The sequence below is a fragment of the Phaenicophaeus curvirostris genome, chromosome 6, assembly GCF_032191515.1.
Source record: "Phaenicophaeus curvirostris isolate KB17595 chromosome 6, BPBGC_Pcur_1.0, whole genome shotgun sequence".
NCBI lineage: Eukaryota > Metazoa > Chordata > Aves > Cuculiformes > Cuculidae > Phaenicophaeus > Phaenicophaeus curvirostris.
In genome coordinates, this window is record NC_091397.1 from 38,933,703 (window position 1) to 38,957,848 (window position 24,146).

The window sequence follows — 24,146 nt, forward strand, 5'->3', positions numbered from 1 at the left end:
TGACAAGGCTTACATAGGAAAGCACTACTATCGGTTAGTGCTTTGACCCCTTTGTCCAGCTGCCAAAATTACTCAGGAGCACGTTATACTTCAGGGTTATAAGATCCCACATATTTTTATTGTAGTCCTTCACATTACTTAAATTAGGTGAAGCAAAAGGAGTTACAGAAACTACACAGCAATGCAATCTGAAAATATAGGTCCCAAGCCATAATTAGCACCTTGTAATTGCTTTCAACAATGCTGACTTTTTACAACCATGTGTTTATAATCTTCCTTACATATTTGCTTTGGCTACAGGAGTTTTCTTTATTTCACTTGACGTGAGTCCAGTATTGTGGAACTCAATGTCTTAATCAAGAAACTCCAAGTGACTGATTTAGTTTCACCATTTAGGTTGAATTGCAAAAAAAGAAAAAAAATAGTAGACGAGAATGACTGAGAGCAAGGCAGTACTGACAGCAAAATGTAACTGTGCCCATTGTACTGAAGAAATTTATTGCACACAAACTTAGCAATATTTCATATTCCAGGCAATAAACCTATCTGATCAAATATCACTAGAATAATAGAAAATGTTTTCAAGTACAGAAGTATTCCAGGCTTGTCCCTAAGTTATGTTAAGGCCAGCGCAAATTTAAAAATTAGTTTACTTTGAGTTACAGATTTATTGACTAGGGTCTTGCAAAGCGAAAAAACACTTCAGTGAGAGCCAAGAAATCTCAAACTTCTGTTTTCTGGTTCAGGTTGCAGTGATTAGCATGTTAACATGGGGTTCCTATGTGCAAGATGTATTATTTATACTCAAATTCTTTCCTTTGGAACTGAGAGCAAATTACTGAGATTACAAGAAATTAATAGCACGATACACCCAATTCAAGAATCTTCCCCACAATCATATATTACATTTTTTCTACTTCCTATTTTTCCATTACTAGAATTTATCATCTTAACATTACAAGACCGTAACTATTTGGGTTTAAGACCAGTTGAGAGGGATAGCATCATATCACTCACTGTAAGATAAAAATTTACAAATATGGTCTGGCTATGTACTTATAACAGCCTCCTCATCAAATGAGGAACATTTTTATCCAACCGCATCTTTGAACCTTAACTTTCAAATGTTTCTTCATTCTACCAGTATTTGGGCTTCATTCTTGATTACCTGAGTTTAGAAACTTAGAACAACAAAAAAGAACAATTTTGAGCTGCCTTCTAAGTTCACTTGGCATGTAAACAGGCATTTCATATTTTCTCACTGTCTTTTCATGTATTCCTGCACTGATACTCAAAAAAAAAAAAGGAGGTCAGAAAGAGCTGTAAGAGTTTGGTTTAATCTGAAGCACTACTTTGCATTGTTTGGTTGAATGTTGAGCTTCATTCATATTTGCTGTGGCAACTGTATTAAAATTCAGTTTAATAGATGTAAAAGCAGAAATGCAACATCCATCAGAAACATGAGAACAACTTCCATCTTTTTCTTTTTTATTTATCCACATAAGTACATGTCAACAGTTGGCATAAACTTCATAAAAATACAGTACCTTTTTGTGCTGTAACACTAGTCACAATATTTATATAAAGATTTTTTCCTGCTTCCTTGAATTCAATTAACATTTTAAAAAGTGACTTCCCAAAAGGCCTTTTTGCAATCGTCTCCTTATAGAAATTTTTCCAAAATCTATTTCTGTAAAAGTTAAAAAGCTAATGCATTTTCAGCCATTCTCCCTCATCCTCTCAATAAAACAGATATTAAAAAAATAAGGAGTCTTCTAATACTGATCACTTGTTACACTACTACTTTATCACAGATTTCCATTTAATTGATACTGTTATAGGCATGACGGATGCTATTCCTATAGCATCTGATATTGCTAGATGCTATTAGGGCTAAAAAGATCAGTCAAATCAACAGACTGATGTCTGAACAAAAACCCAAGCCAAAACAAAATCAAAACATGAATTATACACAGAGAAACATTAGATTTCAGAAGAAGTCTTACACTGTAGAATCACAATTACTGTGATACTTCCCAATAGCAATGAACAAACAAAAGTTCTATCAAGTCACTTAAACAACTAAAAGGTGTCCTTGCACTGGGTATCTTTTCTAAATTCTTTATTACTTATAATATTGGTGTGACACTGAGATGACAGAAAAACTGCAGAACCAGTCTAATATTGTTGGAGCAATTATTTCCACACAATTGAAAATACCCATATCACAACTGGGTTGAAGTTCATTTTCTTTTAATGCTGATGGTAAAATCCAGGCAAGATATAATACATAGTGAAAAAATAGGGCATAAATTTTGAAAGTAATGTCTTAAGTTAGGCGCTGAAGGTCTAGTTAAGGCAGTGAAGAATTTACTTTAGTATCTTTCTAAGGCTATGACAGATTTTTCCTGAATAAAGCATTTTCCCTTAAAAATTTCATGTGTATTATGCCAAGCTCATTCTGAATGCATAAGAATGCTAAAAATCCTCGGACACTGAGAAGCTGAACTATTGCTCACTGCAAATATTACCCTTATTAGTCTTTTTTTTAACGTCAGTAAGATTCCAAGAACATGCACCTAAAAAATGAAGTTTCAAGGCTGCCTACAAACTTTTCCATTTCAAAAGCAAGCTTAAAAGCATGTGGTAAGTGATCCAAAATGACAAATGTTCTTAATCCTCTCAAAGAAAAAAAAATGTGTTTCTCTCAGACATGACCAGTGAAACTGAATTTTAAGAGAATTTCTGTTATCACCTTGTCCAGAAGGGAGATGGGTAATGGAAGAGACATGAGAAATGTGATGCCAGATGCTATAGCACCATTCCTTTGTCCTAGCTGCTAGCACCAAAGCTTTAAACAAACTTGCTTTGCTAAGTCATTCTGACAGTCTCATTTCACAATATCATTGGTTTTGAGAATGGAGTTACTTTCCATAGCTACGTTTAACTTTTTGGATCAGTGTTAAATAAAATGTGCAAACATATAGTCATTTGCATAGCAAATCTCAAGGGACTGACCCTGAAATAGAAATCCAAACTGTTAGGTTTAAGATATTTCTATAATCAGAATTCACTTAAAATGCTAAAAAAAAAATAATATACATTTTTCCATTTTAGGTCTAGTAGAAAAAGTATTTCTGATTTAGAATTCTTACAGTTACTAGTTTAAAAAGTTGAAAGACTGATGGTTCTTTGCATTGAAATGTCATTCCTTTGGAATCTTCAAGACTCTGTAATTGCTATTTTCAAATACTGTGATGAAATATGGCCTGGAATCCTTGCTCATAAGGGTACATAGAGGAGTTTTGCCACTATTAGCAGGATCTTCAACATCCCAAATTTCAGGCATACTGCAACCAGGCCTAGAAAATATATGAATATGAAAAAAGAAATGAAGAAAAGCCATCAAAAACCATACAGGTTGCTGAATGCAGTTTTCTAACTCTCCCCATGAATATGTGATCGCACCATCTATATTTTTTAAGTTTGTCTTTACACTAGAAATTCTTATCAGATTACAAAATCAATAAATACAGAATTAATTTAAAAAACTGTATTGTCAACACATAACATTTGCCTGCTTTTGTGGCTACATAATTAATAAGAATTAATCTGGAAGAGGAAACATGTAAAACAACTCTAATTATACAATATACATGGCCAGGAACACTTACAACTTCCTATAGAATGGAAGGTGATGTTCACACTCCTAACGTTTCTAAAGAAAACTCAGGAAATAAAACACTATTTTTAAACAAAGGTAAAAACTCCTTGCTTTCTATATTAACGCATGTAACCAACATCAGTTCCCTGTACAGTTATACTTCAAAGCTAAAATTACTGTGAATTTCCTAATTTTGTCAAAGATAACAGCAAAGAAATAGAACAGATCCCTTCATTTTATTTTAAATGCAAAGAAAATAAACTAAAAAAATTCAAAACTAGTCATGTTCTGAAGGCCAAAAAGAGAAGGGGGAAAAAAAAGCATAGCATAATACTTTGGTGCTCAAACTACCTTGTACTCTATACCTTCTATTCATACTAGGGTTTCATTACATATGCTATCATAGAATAATGACTTGTTTGTGAATAATTTCTGTATTTGACAGTGAAGTTTAGAAATACATATAACACTGCTTTTCAGGTGCACACAAAGACCACAAGGTCGCTAATGAGGGTAAAGTTAATTATACTTGTCAACATCTGCAGTGGCTGGACAAAAACATGTTTTGGACACCTCAATAAAGCAGAGCCAACATTTCAAAACTACTACTTGATATGAATCTTAGACTACATATTCACATGGCATATCATTCTTGTAATAAAGAGAGATTACTCACTTTTTTCTGCTTACACACAGTGACTCTTCCAGAATGTAGTAATTCACTCCTAGTTTTACCAATTCTCTTTTTACTTCTTTTGCAGGTTTTCGACTGTACATGGAATACACCACTTTAGTTCTGGCCCTTCAAAAAGAGTAATATAAAAGTTAGGTAGCCACAAAAAGTCAAGAAGTTAGCTAACAATTAACTTTAGACTGGCCAAGAACACAAGTAGGCTAAGACAAAGTTTAAATTAATAGTGCCATTTGCATTTATTTCTTCACAAATACAATGATTCCAAGAACAATGTATACAGCTCTTTGTTTTTTTCTGTAGCAGAAGACAATTTTATAACAAGATCCATGGTTATGATGAATAGAAAGTGTAGAGATGTCAAAGCAACACATCCACCATAAAATATTCAAGACTAGAAATGACCTTGCTTGGAATGGAGGTGATCAGAAGAAATCATTTGCCCAGTCTCTCTGCAAAAGGTCATGCTCATTGCCTTTGTTCAGACATTTTTAAATGCAGAGTGCAAGACACAATGTCTCCCTATGCTAAATCAAGCAAAACCGTCATTTGTAAACCGTGATCCTTTTAAATTACTCAGCAATATCCTCTTTTGATTGTGCAAAGCATGATGTTGTTAACTCCTGTTCATTTTCTGATACTGATAGCTTTTTCTCAAACATGCCCTGTCCTATATTTTTGTAGTTAGAATAGAACAGAACAGAATATTCCAGTTGGAAGGGATCTACAATGATCATCTAATCCAACTGCCTGACCAGCTCAGGCCTGACCAAAAGTTAAAGTCAGTTCATGCCAGACAGAACTAAGGACATAAGGCATGTAATAAGAATCCTCTCCCTCCTTTTTCTCCTTTAGCCCTATCTTGTTTTCTTGTTGTGTTCTTTTTCCCAACAGTTTTACCAAATTATCAAAAATGATGCTGCAATACTAAAATTAAAAGAAGAAATTCAGGACCATTTCAGATAAATCAATTTCAATTTAGAAAAATATCCTAATTTTGAAAATAACGAAGTAAAAAACTCAGTAATTCAATTAAAAAGTTTCAACCAGGGCAAGGGAGCCCAGGAGGGCTGGGAGCTCTTCAAAGGGGTGGTCCTAGCAGCTCAGGAGAAAGCCATCCCCGTGGTCCGGAAAAAAAGCCGGCAGGGGAGAAAGCCAGCTTGGTTGAATAGAGAGATCTTGAGGGATATCAAGAAGAAGAGAAATGTTTATGGCCTCTGGAAGAAGGGACAGGCCTCTTGGGTGGACTACAGGAGGGAAGTGAGATTGTGTAGGGAAAAAATCAGAAGGGCTAAGGCTCAGCTAGAAATTGGATTGGCCAAGTCAGTGAAAGATAACAAAAAATCTTTCTACAAATATATAAATAATAAAAGGCGGACTAGGGAGACCATACAGTCCCTATTGGACACAGAAGGGACAACAGTAACAGGGGATGAGGAAAAGGCTGAGGTACTTAATGCCTTCTTTGCCTCAGTCTTTAGTCGTAAGGAGGGTCGTTCCGCCTGTGTACAAACCCAGGAGCTAGAGGAGCATAATGAGGCTCCCATGATCCAAGAGGAGGTGGTCAGAGCCTTGCTAGCCCGACTGGACAGTCACAAGTCTATGGGGCCGGACGGGATTCACCCTAGGGTACTGAAGGAGCTGGCGGATGTGCTGGCCAAACCCCTTTCCATCATCTTCCAACAGTCCTGGAAGACTGGGGAAGTCCCACTGGACTGGAGGCTGGCTGATGTTGTGCCCATCTACAAAAAGGGCCGCAGGGAGGACCCAGGAAACTACAGGCCTGTCAGTCTGACCTCAGTGCCAGGGAAAGTCATGGAACAGGTGATCTTGAGTGCTATCATGAAGCACATGCAAGAGAACCGGGTGATCAGGCCCAGTCAACATGGGTTCACAAAAGGCAGGTCTTGCCAGACTAACCTGATCGCCTTCTATGACAAAGTGACTCGGCTGCTGGATGAGGGAAAGGCTGTGGATGTGGTCTTCCTGGACTTCAGCAAAGCCTTTGACACAGTTTCTCACAGCGTTCTGCTTGAGAAACTGTCAGCCTCTGGGCTGGACAGGCGCACACTCTCCTGGGTGGAAAACTGGTTGGATGGCCGGGCCCAGAGAGTGGTGGTAAATGGTGTGAAATCCAGCTGGAGGCCAGTGACAAGTGGGGTTCCCCAGGGCTCAGTGCTGGGTCCAGCCCTGTTCAATGTCTTCATCAATGACCTGGATGAGGGCATCGAATGCACCCTTAGCAAGTTTGCGGACGACACTAAGCTGGGTGGAAGTGTCAATCTGCTGGAGGGTTGGGAGGCTCTGCAAAGGGATCTGAACAGGCTGGACCGCTGGGCAGAGTCCAATGGCATGAGGTTTAACAAGGCCAAATGCCGGGTCCTTCACTTGGGGCACAACAACCCTATGCAGTGCTACAGACTGGGAGAAGTCTGTCTAGAAAGCTGCCTGGAGGAGAGGGACCTGGGGGTGTTGGTTGACAGCCGACTGAATATGAGCCAGCAGTGTGCCCAGGTGGCCAATAAGGCCAATGGCATCTTGGCTTGTATCAGAAACGGCGTGACCAGCAGGTCCAGGGAGGTTATCCTCCCTCTGTACTCGGCACTGGTGAGACCGCTCCTCGAATCCTGTGTTCAGTTCTGGGCCCCTCACCACAAGAAGGATGTTGAGGCTCTGGAGAGAGTCCAGAGAAGAGCAACAAAGCTGGTGAAAGGGCTGGAGAACAGGCCTTATGAGGAGCGGCTGAGAGAGCTGGGGTTGTTTAGCCTGGAGAAGAGGAGGCTGAGGGGTGACCTCATTGCTCTCTACAACTACCTGAAAGGACGTTGTAGAGAGGAGGGTGCTGGCCTCTTCTCCCAAGTGACAGGGGACAGGACAAGAGGGAATGGCCTCAAGCTCCGACAGGGGAGGTTTAGGCTAGACGTTAGGAAAAAATTCTTTACAGAAAGGGTCATTGGGCACTGGAACAGGCTGCCCAGGGAGGTGGTTGAGTCACCTTCCCTGGAGGTGTTTAAGGCACGGGTGGACGAGGTGCTGAGGGATATGGTTTAGTGTTTGGTAGGAACGGTTGGACTCGGTGATCCGGTGGGTCTCTTCCAACCTGGTTATTCTGTGATTCTGTGATTCTGTGACATTTCAATACTTAGATGTATTATGGGAAAAAAGTTACAACCAATCACAGAAAGCTAATAGGAATAACTAAATCGGTTATATTGAGAAAAAAATTCAAGGCTGTCTAAAATGTCAGGAGTAACTAGAATACTACTACACGTTAATTCCAATTCCATTATGATTCTGTGATTGGCTTGTATATAGGTTTAAAGCCATATCATCCTTTCTGATGAATACAAATGCTGAAGATATAAAGTGTGTGCTTTCAATTTGATTAAAATAAAAAAAATCAAGTTCCATGAGACTTTAATAAATTTAGCAATAGAACGTGATACTGTTCCTACTGTATGTTACCAGCCCTAAGAGAACTAATAGCAAATAAAAATAAATCCCCCACTTCAAAATTTACCTTAACCCTGCGTCTTCATAGTGAGGATGATTTACAATAGGACGGAGGGTAGACAACTTAACACTTGCCATTGTAGGCATTGCTCCTGCAAAAACTGCATCTGAAACAGAATGAAAGGCATGTATGAAATGAAGCATCAAGCAGCAAAACCAGAGAAGTAATTTTCAAGTATCTAAATAGCAATCCTGTGAAAAAACATGAAGAGCGTGGGGTATTCTTTTTGAAAAGGCCTTACATGACACAAACAGGAGATGCACAAAATCACTTTATGGTTTGTTTTGGTTTTTTTTAAAACCTGGATTTCAATATAAGTCATTAGATAACTAAACATCTAAGAATAGGGATTTAATACATCTTATTTTTCTTGAATGGGTAGAATAATGTATTTGTTTTAACAAGTTTTCATTTGTCACTTCCTACACTATCGTTAAATGAGCAATAAAATCTCAGTCCACTTTGGCTTCAAAGTATATTCCTGCTGGTTCCAGCTGGTCTTTTGATGCTTTTACTCATTTTAGTCAAAGGACAGGTGCAACCACAACACACATACTTCAAATTCTCTTCTAGCAAAATTACAATCATGGACCCACATACAGGACCAGTGTAATTTAAGCAAAAACCTATTTTAATTGGACGTTGCAAAACCACTTTTGTTGTAGAAAATACTACACCAGTGGCTGGAACCTCCAAACTGGTAGCCTGGAGCCTAACAAAGCAAGTTTTTGGTGCTTTTTTTTTTTGCCTTTTTTTTTTTTTCCATATGAGATAGCTTATATGTGGACTAAATCATAGCTTTAGGATAGTTCCAGGGTAAAGCCACAAATAGCAGCAATATCTCTGTGGTCATTCATGCCAAGTTGTATATTTACATCTCACACTAAATGTGGAACATAATACATTATTAAACAGTTTACCTTGTCTGGTATTGACTTTTATCCACTCTAAAAGTTCTTCCTGTGGCAAATTGCTAAATTCTCCCATGATATTCCACTGAGTTTGAAGGTTTGCCGATCCTTCAATTGCCATCAATGCTAAAATAGCAAAGACCAATGTTTTGGGCTGGATTTTACAGAAGAGCCATCCAAACAACTGAAATGCAAGAATTGATTAATTTCTAGACAACATTTCTGTAATGTTGTATGCAGCACAATTCATTTATATTTCTCCATACGGAAGGCAATGTATATTATTACAACATGAAACATCTGCTATTGCTTCTCCACTAAACTTCAGTGAGACCTCATAAGAAGTATTCACATTTACCAAATGCAGGGCATTGTATTTGTAATTCTACAATAAAAAGAAAATTTACATTAATGCAGCTTTTAAAGTTGTAGTTCAAACGTCAAATTGTGCAAGTAAAGATGATTGAATAATGCCAACGGCATTTTTACAGTATATGTCCTATTTACATCAAGAGTTTCTAGCTGTAGCACATGTACTAGACATTGTACTGCAAGCCTCCAAAAACATATCAGAATAGCAGACTTTGGGGATACAAGATTAAGCGTTGCTTTATATCCTATACTTCCCTTTCCTGAATTGAAAAAGGTGGCCCTTCCATTTTTTCCTAAATATAGTTTGCTGGAGGCTCTAAACAAATACTCATACAAATGTGAAATGAATAGTTAAGGAGTACCAACTGTGCTATGCTGAAGTTTATGTCGAGCAAGAAAACCTTACCTCATCCATATCTGACCTTCTTTTTCCAAGCTATTGTTAATTAAAACTAAGGCTTCACATTTCAAAAATATCAAATCTGCACTAAATATATACCTTTCAAATGTACTCATATACCTTACTTACTTTTTTAATTAAAGCATGAACTGATAAAACGAAGTTTCACAGTAAAAGCTCCCACCAGGCAGACTACACCAATCAGGTGGTTTTTAACAAAGGTAACATATGCTATGAACTATTTCAATCATTAAAACTCTCAAGCCACCTCTCTAAAATACAGCGTACTCTATTCTCAAGGACTTACTAAACACTCTAGCAAGGATGGCAGTACTATCCAGGGATATGCCAAATATGCCTGACCTCTGTGTAGGTCTGGAAGAATGAAGGAAAATTAATTCATTTGTACACTGCTATGCATGAGCATACATAATAATATAAACTATTCCTAGCTGCTCATCTCCCAGGTATTACCAGTTGCAAGGCAATTTCTTCTGTCTTTCAGAGTCTATTTGTCTCTTCACAGCAAAAAAAAACAGTTAAGATTTTTTTTTTGGCTTTCAGTTCTCAGAAAGCTGAGAGGCCTTTTCTTACAGCAAAAAATACAGAAACATTTTTAGCTCTAAGCTTCAACCACTAGAAAAGCCTACCAAAATTTTTCAACAATAACAGAGCAGAAAAGTCTATCAGTTTTATTCTAGAAACACACAGTTAAAACAAGAACAAATTAACTTTGGACAGAATTAATTTATGTTGTAATTGTTCTCTAGAAATCCAGTGTTAGAAAAAACTAATGTTTTTTCTTTTTGCTTTTCTGACTTGTGAAGAGCAACTTCATTTCAAATTACTTAAACACCCAAAAGTTCGTTTACAAAAATGTAACCAGAGTGTAACTGCTATTACTTAAACAACTAGACCACCTAAGAGGACACCAGCACTTTAACACAACTAAATAAAAGCTGGGAAATAAGACCCATGAATTTGTACACATTGATAAGATTTCCCTGAGCCTTCTCTTTTCCAGACTACACAGCTCCAGCTCTCAGCATTTCCTCATAGAAGTGATGCTCCTTAACCACCCTCATGGCCCTTTGCTGGCCTTTCTCTAGTTGTCTGTGTCCCTCTTGCACTGGGGAACGCAGAATCTAACCCAGGCACTCCAGCTGTGGCCTCAACAGTGGTGATCAGAGGGGAAGGATCACCCCCCTCAACCTCCTGGCAACACTCCTCCTAACGCAGTCCAGGATACCATTGGTGGTCTTTGCAGCAAGTGTACATTGCTGGCTTGTGTTCAACTTGGTGTTCACCAGAACCCCAGGTTCTTTTCCACAAAGCTGTCTTTCAGCTGGTCAGTGTACAGCATGTACTGGTGCCTATAGCTTTTCCTCACCAGGTCCAGGACTTTGGGACTTCCCTTTGTTCAACTGCATGAAGTTCTGCTAGCCCCTTTCTTCAGCCTGTTGAATTCCCTCTGGATAGCAGTATATCTGCCTGGTGTATCAGCCACTCCTCCTGGTTCTTTACCATCAGCAAACTTGCTGAGGTTACTCTCTGCCCCATCATCCAGACGATTAACAAATATGTTGAACAGCACTAGACCTCGTACTGACCCCTGGTGTACACTGTTATTACTGGCCTTCAACCAGACTTTGTACAACTGATTGCTTATCTCTGGTCCCAGCCACGTGGACAGTTTTCAATCTACCACCATCTCTGTTTCCCAGACAAAGGATTGCTTATCTTACTTCTGCTGCAACTGCAAAGCTTCTAAAGTAGCTATTTAGATACAGATTCAATCAACTTCACTGCTCAAAACCTCAGATACTGAGACATGGAAAGCCAGTTCTAAGATCTTCTATATCTGGAGAAAATCCAGCAACGTGTTATGGATGATTTCAAGCAAAGAAAATTAAATCTGAATTAGGTATCTGACTTGAATTTTAAAGCTGAAATGTTTTCAGAATGCAAGACTTCAATACCATACTTCTGGAGAGAATTAATATACAAAAAATATGCAAGGCAATAAGCTCTAAAGAGCTATGAAAACAGTGCAAAGTCAAACGCTGGCTGGATAAAATTAATAGTCAATAAAAAAATTTGCAATGAACTTGTGTGACCATATTTTTTGACAAGCAATATAATCCAGTTTATTTTTAACTGGTACACTCAGATTCAGCACTTACAAACTCAGAAATTTGCTTCAGGACAAATATTTGGGTAATTCTCCAAGTACTGAGGTAGGCATAGGATTAAAAAAAGACCTTACCTGTTTTGAACACACCAAGGAAGCCATAACACAGAGATGTGGTGTCAAAAACAGTTTTAGTCTCATGATTAAAATTGCTAGGACACTGTATGCCAACAGCTGCAATGCATGGTATACCAGCTACAAAAAAATAAACCATAAAACATATTTAATTTTTGCATTAAACATAAAACTGCATTTTCATTATAGCTTGAATGGCAAGCTTGTCTGAAGAAGAGTCAAAGTAAAGATCTTCCCATTTCAGACAGTAATAAGGACTTGCTGCATGTAGTACAGCAAGGTATGGAACAACAGGAAAGATAAACTTTAACAATAAAAACAGTAAGACCTGGAGAACCTGCTAGCTATGCAAAAGATTCTGAAACATAAAACAGACAATAAAACATGAAAATTTCTTGTATAACCTCTTCAAAGAGGTGAGAAGACCTTGCTACTTAATATCTAAAATACCTAAGTATAATGAAAGTAGTAAATAAAATCATCCTTGGTACTAACACAACTTCGGGCAGCTTGCTTTACTATCATCAAAAAAGGTTTAAAAGCAGAGATGTCACTCACCACTCCTGACTTTGAATCTATGTTACTTCTGGAAGTGCTGCTCTAAATCATAGCAGCATTTTTTGAATCAATGCTTCTGTTTAACCGATGGATTATCCTATTGTGAGTGGCATGATATTTCTCCGATAGCACAAACCACACATGAACTGCTGTTAAGAAAGTTTTGCACTGTCCTTGTTTACTTAATTGTAAACAAAGAAACCACATAAGAGAGCTGATATTCAGTCATACTTTTTGGGTAATTTTATTACGAGAACCATGTGTAGAATTATTTTCATTGTGGTATAATTTAAATCAGAACTTGAACATTATCTGTCATGTGAAGCCCCAGTGACGGAACCAATCTCCTTCTCAGTCTGTATGGGGAAAATGGAAGGTCCAACATAATCTCAGTGTCTTTCTGCACTGCTACAGGAAAAGCTCAAAAGCTCTGTTGCACTGTCACCCCAGCATTAGTTAGTACATTTTTTTGTTTAACATTCCAGAGTTATTCTGGTAAAGTACTGGACCCCATTTAAGATAAAGGAATAAAAGACACAAATAATTACCTTCAAGTAAATCACATATCAGGATTAGACCATTGCAATCTGTATTTCAATACTGAGCATTCACATTAATGCAAGTAAAATTGTGCAGAAAAAGAATCTTACCTCACCATGGTAAAAACGTTCTTCTCTGAAAAACAAAACCAAAAAAAATCCCCAGAAGAGTCACATTATTTTTTTTATGTACTACAGAGGCATTGGTTTCACACTGAAGTCATCCATACTGGCTCTAGACAATGGAACTAACCTAGTAAGCATGAGTTAGCACCCTAAACAGATCTTTTTCCCCTTTATAACATGCTCTAAAATATACAGCAAATCAGTTACTATCCTCCATAATTCCTATATCTACTGGGAAATCTGACAATTAATTTTAGTAGCTTTTTTAATTACTTCCATTAATTATTGCTATATAGAAGAGCTTATTTAGAGAATGAAACTTCAGGAATATAAGAAAAGAGTTAGTCATTTACTCAGGTACTAGATAGGTCAGTTTTGGATTCTCAGAAGGAAATACAAATGTTAAATGAGTTAAAATAATGTATACTTGTTGCTGTCCAAAAACATCTTTGATAACATGATGCCGAATCCTGCTCACATGTGTTGAAATATTGATCACAGCCACTAGGCCATAGAAAGCAGAGATCACTGAAATGATTAGTGATAAATCAAGAAAAAACAAACAGAAAGTGAAAAGATACATCAGGAAAATGACAGCATTCAATGGGACAAATCGACTGCTCTTGAGCACAGGATCAAGTGATGCCAAATATTTGTGACAAGTAAAGCATTTATTACAGACATTTGGAAAACAAAATTAATACAGTTGGGATCTCTCCCTAAAGACAAAACTCTGCTACCTTTATAACCTGGAAATAAAAAATGGGGAGGAATGAATTTGCATTCACTATTTATAGAAGAAAAGTAAATAGGCACACAAATACTGGTGCAGGAAAAGAGCAGAAAAGTAAACTATTAAATAGAAAATTTGGTAATTTTCTGGTAAGAGAGGTAAGATGTCTACAACTAAGTTCAGCAACTAAACAATTTTAGACATCCTATAAAAACAGCACATATAGTACATGCAAGCCATTCAGTTCCTGAACTCTACATAATCTACTCTTTTGAAAAGGGCCAACATTATGCAGAACTCTACATTATTTAGCATATAGCAAATAAAATAAACTTCCAGCAAAAAAATTCAGTTTTATATTTAAAAACAAGACAATATTTACCTTTCATGTTGGTCTGCCTGAGATAAGGCCCACATAAGATATTTAACTGCCTGAGGAAAACAAGAACAAACAAAAAAGTACGAATAAACTTTCAAAAGAATTCTAAAGCACTTTCAACATTTGCTCAATTAAATTACACCTGGGTAATCTTATTTTGAGATAATGCTAAGATAAAGACTTGCAATGTTTTAGCTCGAAATTCTTTTTGAAGATGCTTAATTAGCCAGGCAGTTAGCAGTTATCCCATCTGTTCCTGTGTAAACTGTAAGTTGTTTTCACACAAATTATACATAATCAAATTTACAAAAACAGTTATAAACCAGTTATAGCACTCATCAGCTAAGCAGTAGAAATTTTTTTGATGCTTAACATCAAAGCAAGTTTTATCACTGATTCAGGACTGGCCTTTTGCAACAACCCATGTAAAGAGAATACAGAGTTTTAAGCAAACATTTCTGAAAACAATGTATGTTATTTAATTGTATTGGGTTTACATGGCAAGGTTTTGGTACCAGGGGGGCTGCAGGGGTGGCTTCTGCGAGAAGAAACCAGGGGCTGCCTTCACGTTAAAGATAGTTCCAGATAGCTCCAAAACTGATGTATCACTGGCCAAAGCTGAGCAGCACATCAGTGGTGCATGTTGATAACTTGTTTAAGACAAGGTAAAAAACATTGTGCTGCAGTTTTAAGAGAGAACGATAAGAAAAATGTGGGAAAAACAACCCTGCAGACGACAAGGTCAGTGAAGGAGGGGGAGTAGGTACTCTATGGAAAGGACCGATGCTGGAGCAGTTCTTAAAGAACTGCAGCCTGTGAGAGGGACCCACCAAGCCTGGAAATAATGGAGTAGGGACGAGAAGGTGTTTTTAATTTTGTTTTTGTTTCTCACAATTCTACTGTACTTTGAATTGACAATACATTCATCTTCCCTGCTTTGCTCATGACAGTAAATCAGTGAATGATTTCCCTGTTCTTATGTTGACCCATGAGATTTTTCAACACCCACGCCCCGTTGCTGAGGACTGGGAACAAGAGTGTGGCTTGGTGGGCACCTGAGAGTCAGCCAAGGTTAACCCACCACAATAACATCTTCCCAACTCAAAGTAAGCAGCAATTCCTTCAAAAAAGCTAAAAAGCACATCGGTAAAGGTAATTCACTAAATCACTCACCCTTTTGATGATTACCCCAAAAACCACCAGGACAACTGGCAATAGCAGAGTTTTTGTATATCTTACTGGAGTCTGTAATAGAAATAAAATGCATTAATTGCTTTCCGTTCACATATAATTACTTCAATGGTAATTTAAAAGAAAACAATACAGAGAATTCTTCCTCAAACAAAATGTAAATTTAAAATTTCAACAAGAATAAAGTAAGTTTAAAGAAACTCCACCCAGCAATCACACCAGAAACCATACAGTAGTAGGCTCATTAGTAAATTATTCTCAGTTCTTTGGCAAGCCACCCAAACACTAAGTAGATTGTATCTCATTTGGATTTGAGTACTATGGGTTAAGTAACCTATAAATGTTCTAAACACATACCTATAGTGATGAACTGAAGTCTACTAATGCCACGTTAAGAAGCTCCAATGATCTTTCTGTAGTCTAAATTTACCACGCAAGACCTTTGCAGCTCTCAACACATTTTCCATATACTCAAAACCAGTTGCTGACAGCCACATAAAACCTTAAGTTAACAGAAATGCAACCTTTCATTTACCCCTAAGCAAGCACTTCTTTCATTCAAGCAAGCACATATCTTAGACAGAAATCAAACACTGCTTTGGTTTTAGTTCATTTAAAAGCAATAAAACCAATCAAATTTAGCCTAAGTTCATTAATGTCTCCAACTTCGTGAGTAAGCACTTGAACTTATGATGGCTGTAGAAGGTTATGGCTCTCAGATGATTTAAGTTATAAATAAGACAAAACAAAACAATCCTTCTTCCATAATCATCTATTTTGATCAAATTACCTCTTTTTCCATGAAGTCAAACTCTGCAGCACAGGTATACATTAATGTATCAAAATCCTTGTAGCCAATAAATTTAGATTTTAATATATTTCCTATATGAGCCTAGTAGGATATACAGGAAAAAAAAAACAAAACAAAACAAAAAACTGTGGTAAGCAAAATCTGTCCTGTTTTCTGCAAAGTAATTTAAATGCACATGAGATATTTTTAATTAGAACATAAGTTTATACCATTTACCATATTGTTAATAGAGCATCAAAAATCTATTCCTGGTATATTAAATGACATCTTTGAGTATAACACAGATTGGACAGTGTTAAGTAAATAGTAGAAAGCAGAAGGAAAGGGTGTTACCATCGCAACCAGGTTCAACAAGAGTATAGTTTTGCATACTCATATTTTACATTATGAGCCTCCCCTCTTTTGTCCCTTGATGCATGTGTGCAGATAGTTTTTAACAGTAAAACTGGACAATGAAGGGGCTGAAGTGAAGCAGGAAGTCCTAATTACATAGTAAATAAAGTAAGTAAATATAGTAAGTAGAGATGTATGTAGAAGATTTACAAAATAAAGATCTATAAATCCACGTTTGAAAACCTACATACAGAGCATTTACTAATTCAATAGTAAAAATATCTGTCTTTTCACAAACTGGTAATAACACCTCAAAGTGATAATACACAATAAATGAGAAAGAAAATATGCAATTCCTCTCCAATTTTTGCAAAACAAATCTTGGAATTTCAGGAAAGCATAATCGGTGAGATGCCAAAATCAAGATATTAAGTACAAAATTTTTGAAATTCACTGGCCAGATACTCAGATAGAAAACTTACATCATCAGCTATTCCAAAGACTAAAGAAGTTAAGTACTTCAAGGTGACTGTCCCAAACAACCAGGCACATGCTTCAATGACCTTAAAAAATATAGGCAGAATGAAATAAACACCTCAAACTTCTAATGAAATAATTTCTTTCAAAAGATTTATTAAAATTCAGCTACTAACTATCAGCAATAAGTATAGTAATTTAACCAATTACACTTCCAAACTTCAGTACACTGGAATGTTTAAAGTTTTTTTTACTATTACATTTGAAATAATTTTGTGCAATTGATTTATACTATGGCTGTACCACTGCACACAACACTGTGGCAGCGAATGTGCCCCTGTTAAAAACAGGGGCAGCCTAATTGTCAATTCCATCTTTTTTGCATACACCAGTGTGCAGTGATTATTTCCCACCAATCGCTTCTCCATATTATCAGGTTGTACTGCCTGGTAATTCAAATCTTTAGCAGAATTTCCTGATTTTTAGTATCCTCAAGATAATCTCAAGTTAGAACTTGAAGGAAATATTAAGAAAATGTGTACAATTACTACTTTTAGTTACAAATCATGTTTATCTCTGTACCAGAACTATTAAATTCTTTGCAATCTAATCCAATTCTTTATAAAACCAGATCAACTAAAAAGGACAACCTGTCTCAGTATCTTGTGTCTGGAACCAACAGCAGGTACTTTCAGAGAGAATATTACAACAAAATAAAAGTTGGTCTTTATTCTAATGTAATGTAACCAGGGTTTTTATGTGACGATGGGTTGCATTCGATCAGTCCATTTAATGGCTGCGAATGAACCTGAATACCTAGGAGGTAATTAATCATTTTCTGAATGCCTCTATTTTTTTTGCTTCCACAGAATCTCTCTCTAGCATAAGGGGCAGTAAATAAACTACTTCTATTCACTGGTCCTGTCATATTTACCTTTAATTTACAAGATGTAGAATTCTAACCTATTTTAAAACCTCAGCTATTTGGCAAATCCACATTAATAATTTATCTTCATACACTCTTTACTTAAGTTTTATATTAGTACATTTTGGAGGAAGGCATTCTATCGTTTTTATTTTATTTTTTCATTTTATTTATTAATTTTTTTATTTAAGTAAGACACATTGTCTGAGATTGCATGCAATATTGTATGAGTGAACTTACAAAATAATAATTAAAAAAAAATATTTTCTGCCTTCTCTGCAGCTCCTTTTCCATGACTTCTATCATATATTTTCTTTTTTTGGTGCCTGCTCAGCAATGAATTGATGATTTCAGAGAACTTTTCATAAGAACGTCAAGATTTCTCTGCTGAGCGGCAAGGACTTATTTAGGAGCAATTATTTCATATACTTACTTGGGAGGGGGGAGGGGGGGTCTTCTTTTGAAAACTTACTATTTAATCCCACCCTTTGTTCCATCCCTTCTAACATTCACACCTTACCCCAGGGAGCTTATTTTCATCTATAGTTCCAGTTAGGTATCTTCCCCAAAAGGTTTCTGATGCATTACATTCACCCACACACCCTTATCTATACCCTTCAAAGAAGTCAAATAGATTTGTGAGGCATGACTTTATTTCATGTTTCGAACCTATGTCATTATATGAATGTACATATACCCATAACAATTTCATCGCTGTTCAACTACTTATTCTTTTACAAATGTTAGAACTACGGGTCTGCAGTTCTACAAATGCCTTAGATTTCTTTTCTAAAAACTGAGATGAGATTTGCCTACGCTTCCATTTTCGCCGGGAACACAGCTAACTAGATTGGCAGGTTATACATGCACTGCACTTTGTTAAAAACCTATTTTTTAATTACTTTATATTCTAAGTCCTTTATGATAACTGTACCAATTCCACTTCACTTTGCTAACGGGTTACCCTTCATTAAATAAGAAGGTTCATCTTAAGCCAGGTATCGTCTCAGTAGGCTCCCTTTTCAGGTGTTGTCACAGGTTAATCTTAAGCAGCAATTTGCTTCTCATGTTTTATACAGTGCTACAGTTTTGTGTTTGTCATAGTTTTGGGGATACCCTGCATGTTTAGACATGACTTCCACTGCCCTCAAACACCATCCACACACTATAGAGTGTTTTACTCTAACTTGCTTCCTTTAGTGCTTACTGTTATAAAAAATATCCCCCAAAAATTACATAGGACACCCTTAAGTGAATATTTAATGAAGTATCTTAATCTCCATTTCTGCAACCATTGTTAGCCTTTTACTTGCCTTTTCTAAATTGTCCTTTATTTTATAGAGATTTTTCATACAGATCTTGGGTTTTGTAAATATGTCTAAATTGTTAGCTTATCATTCAACATCTTGCCATTTGAAGGCTATTTCCGTTTTCTGATATAAATGTATGTTTATGCCCCTTTCTTCCTTCAGTAATTCCAGATTAATTTCTGAGAATATGGACAATTTACTTAAAGGGAGTAGGTAAGCTATATTTCTTGATTTTCAACTATTAGAAACTAAGCCAGAAGTTATTTCTATATTTCATTAAAACAAAACAATGAGGGGGGGGGAAGTCACAGTTCTTTTCTGAAATTCAAATATATGAAATTCCTTACCCAAACATAGACTTCTCTTCTGCTGCTTTTCAAGACTCTTGGACTCAATTCAAGAATTCCCTATTAATAAAATGAATGTACATTTTCAGGTTACATATAGTAATAACAAGATACTCCAGTACCCTGGATGTGGGTGTTGTGATTTTGGTAAATGCCTATTGAATCACAATGCCATTTATTTAAAAAAACCCTCCACAATTAATACAACCTGAAATAAGAATGAATAATATTCTGATTTCACGCTGCACTGGCAAAACATGCCAATACAGTAACACATTACTGCAGTTCATATATAATTAATGGAAGACCACTCTTCTCATTAACAAGTAGGAGTCTGTATTATAAAGTTCTAGGCTTCTTTAAAGGAAAGCCAATGAGGAACTGAATTATGTGTGCTTCCATGAATGACAAGACATATCTGAAGAATTAAATAAATTACTGGCAGCATAAGACAAAATTTTCAAATGAGGCAACAGATATGGGGGTTAAGAAGAGTTGCTGGTATTTTTCTGTTTCACATCATATTCCTCATTTTACCGCAAAGGAAGATTCACCTTAATTTGATGAACAAAGTAATTAAGAGAAACTGAGAATGAACTTAAAAGCTTCCAGAAACCCAGTCCATGTGTGAAACTATGATGGAGGCCACTATAAGCACACAAATAACAAACAATAAATATTTTTTCCAAAATCGAAAATAGCCAAAAAATTCAATGTACCTACTTACTATATAATTACAAGCTGCTACAAGAAACTAGAGTAGGTTTATAACAAGGAAACTATACTACAGCAAGCACCAGTAGCCAGGACAGCTTATTCTTAGCATAAGCAAAAGATTCCCACTCTTTTGTTTATGGACAAAATGTAAACAAAGAAAAATAAATCACTAAGCTTGACCAAAGCTTCTAGGAGAGGCAAAAAGAATCAGAAATTGAGATGCTTTATAGAGTGATAAAGCAGATCTATTCACACAGTCTTATCTCCTATTACCTATGTACATAATTCCCTTAAGAGAAACAGTACAACACTCAAAAATGTTGGGTGTTGTTTTTCCTATTTAAGAGAAATTAAGATGGTGAATGATGAGGAGATGAGTATTCAGTGAATAATTTCACTAATGTGGCAGTATGACTAAGCTGTTTCAAACAGTACAATATATGGTTATATACTGTTTAGACACTTGTTCTGCATTTTCAGTTTCACAATCAATAAAGAAACATTTAAAATAAACTCCTCCTTGGTCATATTCTTGTTTTACAACTATTCTGGTGAAAAATACACATACGGTAAATCCTGTACTTTTACTAAAACAACAGAACTGAGCCTTAATTGAATTTCTATTATGAAGATGTCTTCGTTTACAAACATATTTTAAACTAGTGTTTACACATTTTCCAAATGTCTTTAAGGTCTAATTCTGTCTGTCATGTGAAAGATTTCTCAACTATCTGGTAACATAGCAATTTCACATTTTACATCAAAAAATACACAACAGTACAGCATTACAGCTGTAGCATGTCATGATTTTTTTTCTTGAACAACTTACCCAGATAACTATTAAAGATGCAGCATAATATGATGTTAGTAACATCGAATTACCAAACATCAGAATAAAACACACTACAAGAGACACCTGAAAGAAGAAAATAAAAATAATTGAAAAGAGAAAAATAAAAAATTGCCCAAGTCTAGAGATTACTTTGTATCAACAGCTTTAAATTTAAAGACATCTACTTCACAGCATGTGCAATCTTCATAATCACATTACAGAACTGTTCCAAAACCACTGATTATAAGGACTTAATGGCAGTAGGTAGCCAAGTGTAGACTATAATGTTAATTTATATTTTAGAAGTACTTACAGACAAAAAGCTTTGATCATATAACTAGTTCATCTTACATTACATGTGCAGCTACATTTTGAAGTTATTCCTAGCATAGTCTTTTTATAATTTTTTCTCAAATTATTATATTATTTCTCCATCCTGTTTTATTATGTTTCAGAATCCTGGACAAACATAAAAATGTTTTTTTCTTTCTTCCAAACTGAGAAGCATATATTTAAAATATAATCATCACCAAAGTCAATGAACCAGAACGCCGACTGTTTGATCACAGGCATTTAACTACATGAGGTTAAAAACCAAGGCTGAAATTCAACTTTTATCAGCTATCAAGATATCTCTCTGTGCCTTCTTTTTAGCAGAAAGCAAGCTAAATTACATTGTCTAACTTGGAGAGCAGAATCAATGATCAACCTCTGCCTTCTTCTATGTACACAAATAAGGAAAAATAGCGTAGTTATTTTTAAAATATGGAGACTTTTGTACTGCCCCCCTCACAGTTAGACTCATTTTCCACAGAAAAGTGGGGAGTGACGCAAAAATTAAAACCACCTCAAAATGATGACTAGCAATTTATCCAGCCGCATTATACTTTCTCTGTAATGTAACAATTGTTTATCTATATGTAAACAGGCTTATGACACATTGACACCAAAATTATGATACTAGCTATTGACATAAGTCAAAAGGCTGAACTATTTAATCCTGCTTCTGTCAAACAATAACTAAACCAAAAGGCTTACTTGCAAATTTTCCCGGTCAATCTGACTGGGAACAAGTGTTTGGTGTCCTGAGTTTACATCAGAAATTAGTTCCGTAGAACTACTGTCTTTAATTTATCATGTATTGTAATTCAAAATATGTTTGAAATCATATGAAATATAATTTATCTCGGAGCTTCTTTCCTGTGGTAAATATTCTTTTATTGCTCAGTGAGTTTGCATAGTAGAATTTTAGCAAAAATCTATTTTTAAAGACAACTATATTTCTTCAAAAATGTTGTTTACATCTTCCTGTATATTTAAAATTGTAATCTCACTTCAAAGAGCAGAATTCCTGGTAGCAAAACTTGACCGTTATCTTCAATTTAAAAATGAAAATAAGATATATTGTGCAGGAACTTAAACGGTTTTTATTTATCATCTCCTTCCTCTGTTGACTTGCTCAATCATTTTTGAAAATATAGCTTTTCCTGAGACTAATAAATTACTTTTTTTGTCCTCTAACTATTTCTTCAAATATTTCAATCACAACATCTTTGCAAGGTCAAGACTATAGTAGTCCTCAAAACCCAATTTTAGTTGCAATTTTTCTCCAGAGATAAAGACTTGCTGACAGTAAGTTTTCACTTATCAACATTTCATTTTTTTGTTTGTACTAACCTAGAGCACGAGATGAATGTTGTCTTTTCAACTTGTTATTGCTCACACTTTATTACTTCCTATGTTTTCTAGTCTGTTGTTTGAGGCTGTATCTTCAAGTTCATATGATAAGCATAGACAGGAGAGGCAAATATTTCTACAAATCTTTTAGGCTGATAATTTTTCTTAAGTTCAAAAACCCCTGTGCACCAGGGGTATCCTAGTTTCTGACATTGTGATATAAATATACATAATATCTAATATTCAAACCCAGGTGACTCCATCTCTTATTATTACATCTTTTCAACCCTCTTCTAACTAAGGAAAATACTTCAGAGAAATGGTCTCTTTCGATGCTCTGAGCTGTTTGAGGGAATTTAAGATTTCAAAAAGAGGTATTACCATATGAGCAGTGAGTATCTTCTGTAATTTGCAGGAATCAATATAACCCATAATACACACAGCAAATAATGAAGCTATCTAGAATCAAAAGTGAAAGATAAGTTAAAATAATTTGCAGCGGTGTACTCTTTCTAGCTCAATGCACATTCATACAAAACTGATTATTCAAACAATCATAAAATAACTTTTATTGCTAGCTTTTTTCTAAGTAAATACTTAGGCATTTCTCCCTATAACTACCTGAAAGGAGGTTGTAGAGAGGAGGTAGCTGGCCTCTTCTCCCAAGTGACAGGGGGCAGGACAAGGGGGAATCGCCTCAAGCTGCACCAGGGGAGGTTTAGGCTTGACATCAGAAAAAAATTTTTCATGGAATGGGTTGTTGGGCACTGGCACAGGCTGGCCAGGGAGGTGGTTGAGTCACCTTCCCTGGAGGTGATTAAAAGACGGGTGGATGAGGTGCTGAGGTGCATAGTTTAGTGATTGATAGGAATGGTTGGACTTGATGATCCAGTGGGTCTTTTCCAACCTAGTGATTCTATAATAGTTTCTTTCAAAAAAACTATTGTGGTGCTCCAAATAACAATTATCAAACATACTAGAATATTTAAGAAATAAGTATTCAGCTTTACAAAAATGCAAGTCATCAAAATACAGCATTAACACATCACCTTTCATCCTTAGATTTTTAGAACAAAACAAAACCAAGAAGGCATTCATTATCATTATTTAACCTTAACTTTTCAGCAAAATATGGCAACATCTATAATTTGTGGCCGAGGTAAATGAAATTCATGGATTGGGCAGCTTGCCAAAAGTCACACGGTAAATTAATGAAATTACAAATTTAACCAGTAATTTCAAGTTTCAGGCCCAGCATCTTAAAGAGATTATAGAAATGAGTGGCTCAAAATATTTTACAGAATTTGATGGCTTACTCTTCTGCAGTTACAAAATTTGCATGTCACAGCATATAATGATCGTTCAAAACAATC

The 24,146-nt window shown here is 35.9% G+C and overlaps 1 protein-coding gene across 1 annotated transcript in view; it reads right to left on the bottom strand.

The window, feature by feature from the left end:
* Nucleotides 1–1,471: 1,471 nt before the first annotated feature.
* DPY19L1 (dpy-19 like C-mannosyltransferase 1) overlaps nt 1,472–24,146 on the bottom strand; it is a 50,400-nt gene continuing 27,725 nt past the window's right edge. Inside the window, exons 11-23 of the mRNA XM_069859820.1 lie at nt 23,155–23,232; nt 21,094–21,180; nt 19,548–19,607; nt 16,971–17,051; nt 16,135–16,236; nt 15,327–15,398; nt 14,157–14,206; nt 13,027–13,051; nt 11,819–11,938; nt 8,790–8,964; nt 7,876–7,975; nt 4,341–4,466; nt 1,472–3,362 (exon numbers count right to left, since the gene is read on the bottom strand). Of these exons, the coding sequence (XP_069715921.1) occupies nt 3,206–3,362; nt 4,341–4,466; nt 7,876–7,975; nt 8,790–8,964; nt 11,819–11,938; nt 13,027–13,051; nt 14,157–14,206; nt 15,327–15,398; nt 16,135–16,236; nt 16,971–17,051; nt 19,548–19,607; nt 21,094–21,180; nt 23,155–23,232 (1,233 nt within the window). The 3' untranslated portion in view covers nt 1,472–3,205. The remainder of the gene's footprint in view (nt 3,363–4,340; nt 4,467–7,875; nt 7,976–8,789; nt 8,965–11,818; nt 11,939–13,026; nt 13,052–14,156; nt 14,207–15,326; nt 15,399–16,134; nt 16,237–16,970; nt 17,052–19,547; nt 19,608–21,093; nt 21,181–23,154; nt 23,233–24,146) is intronic.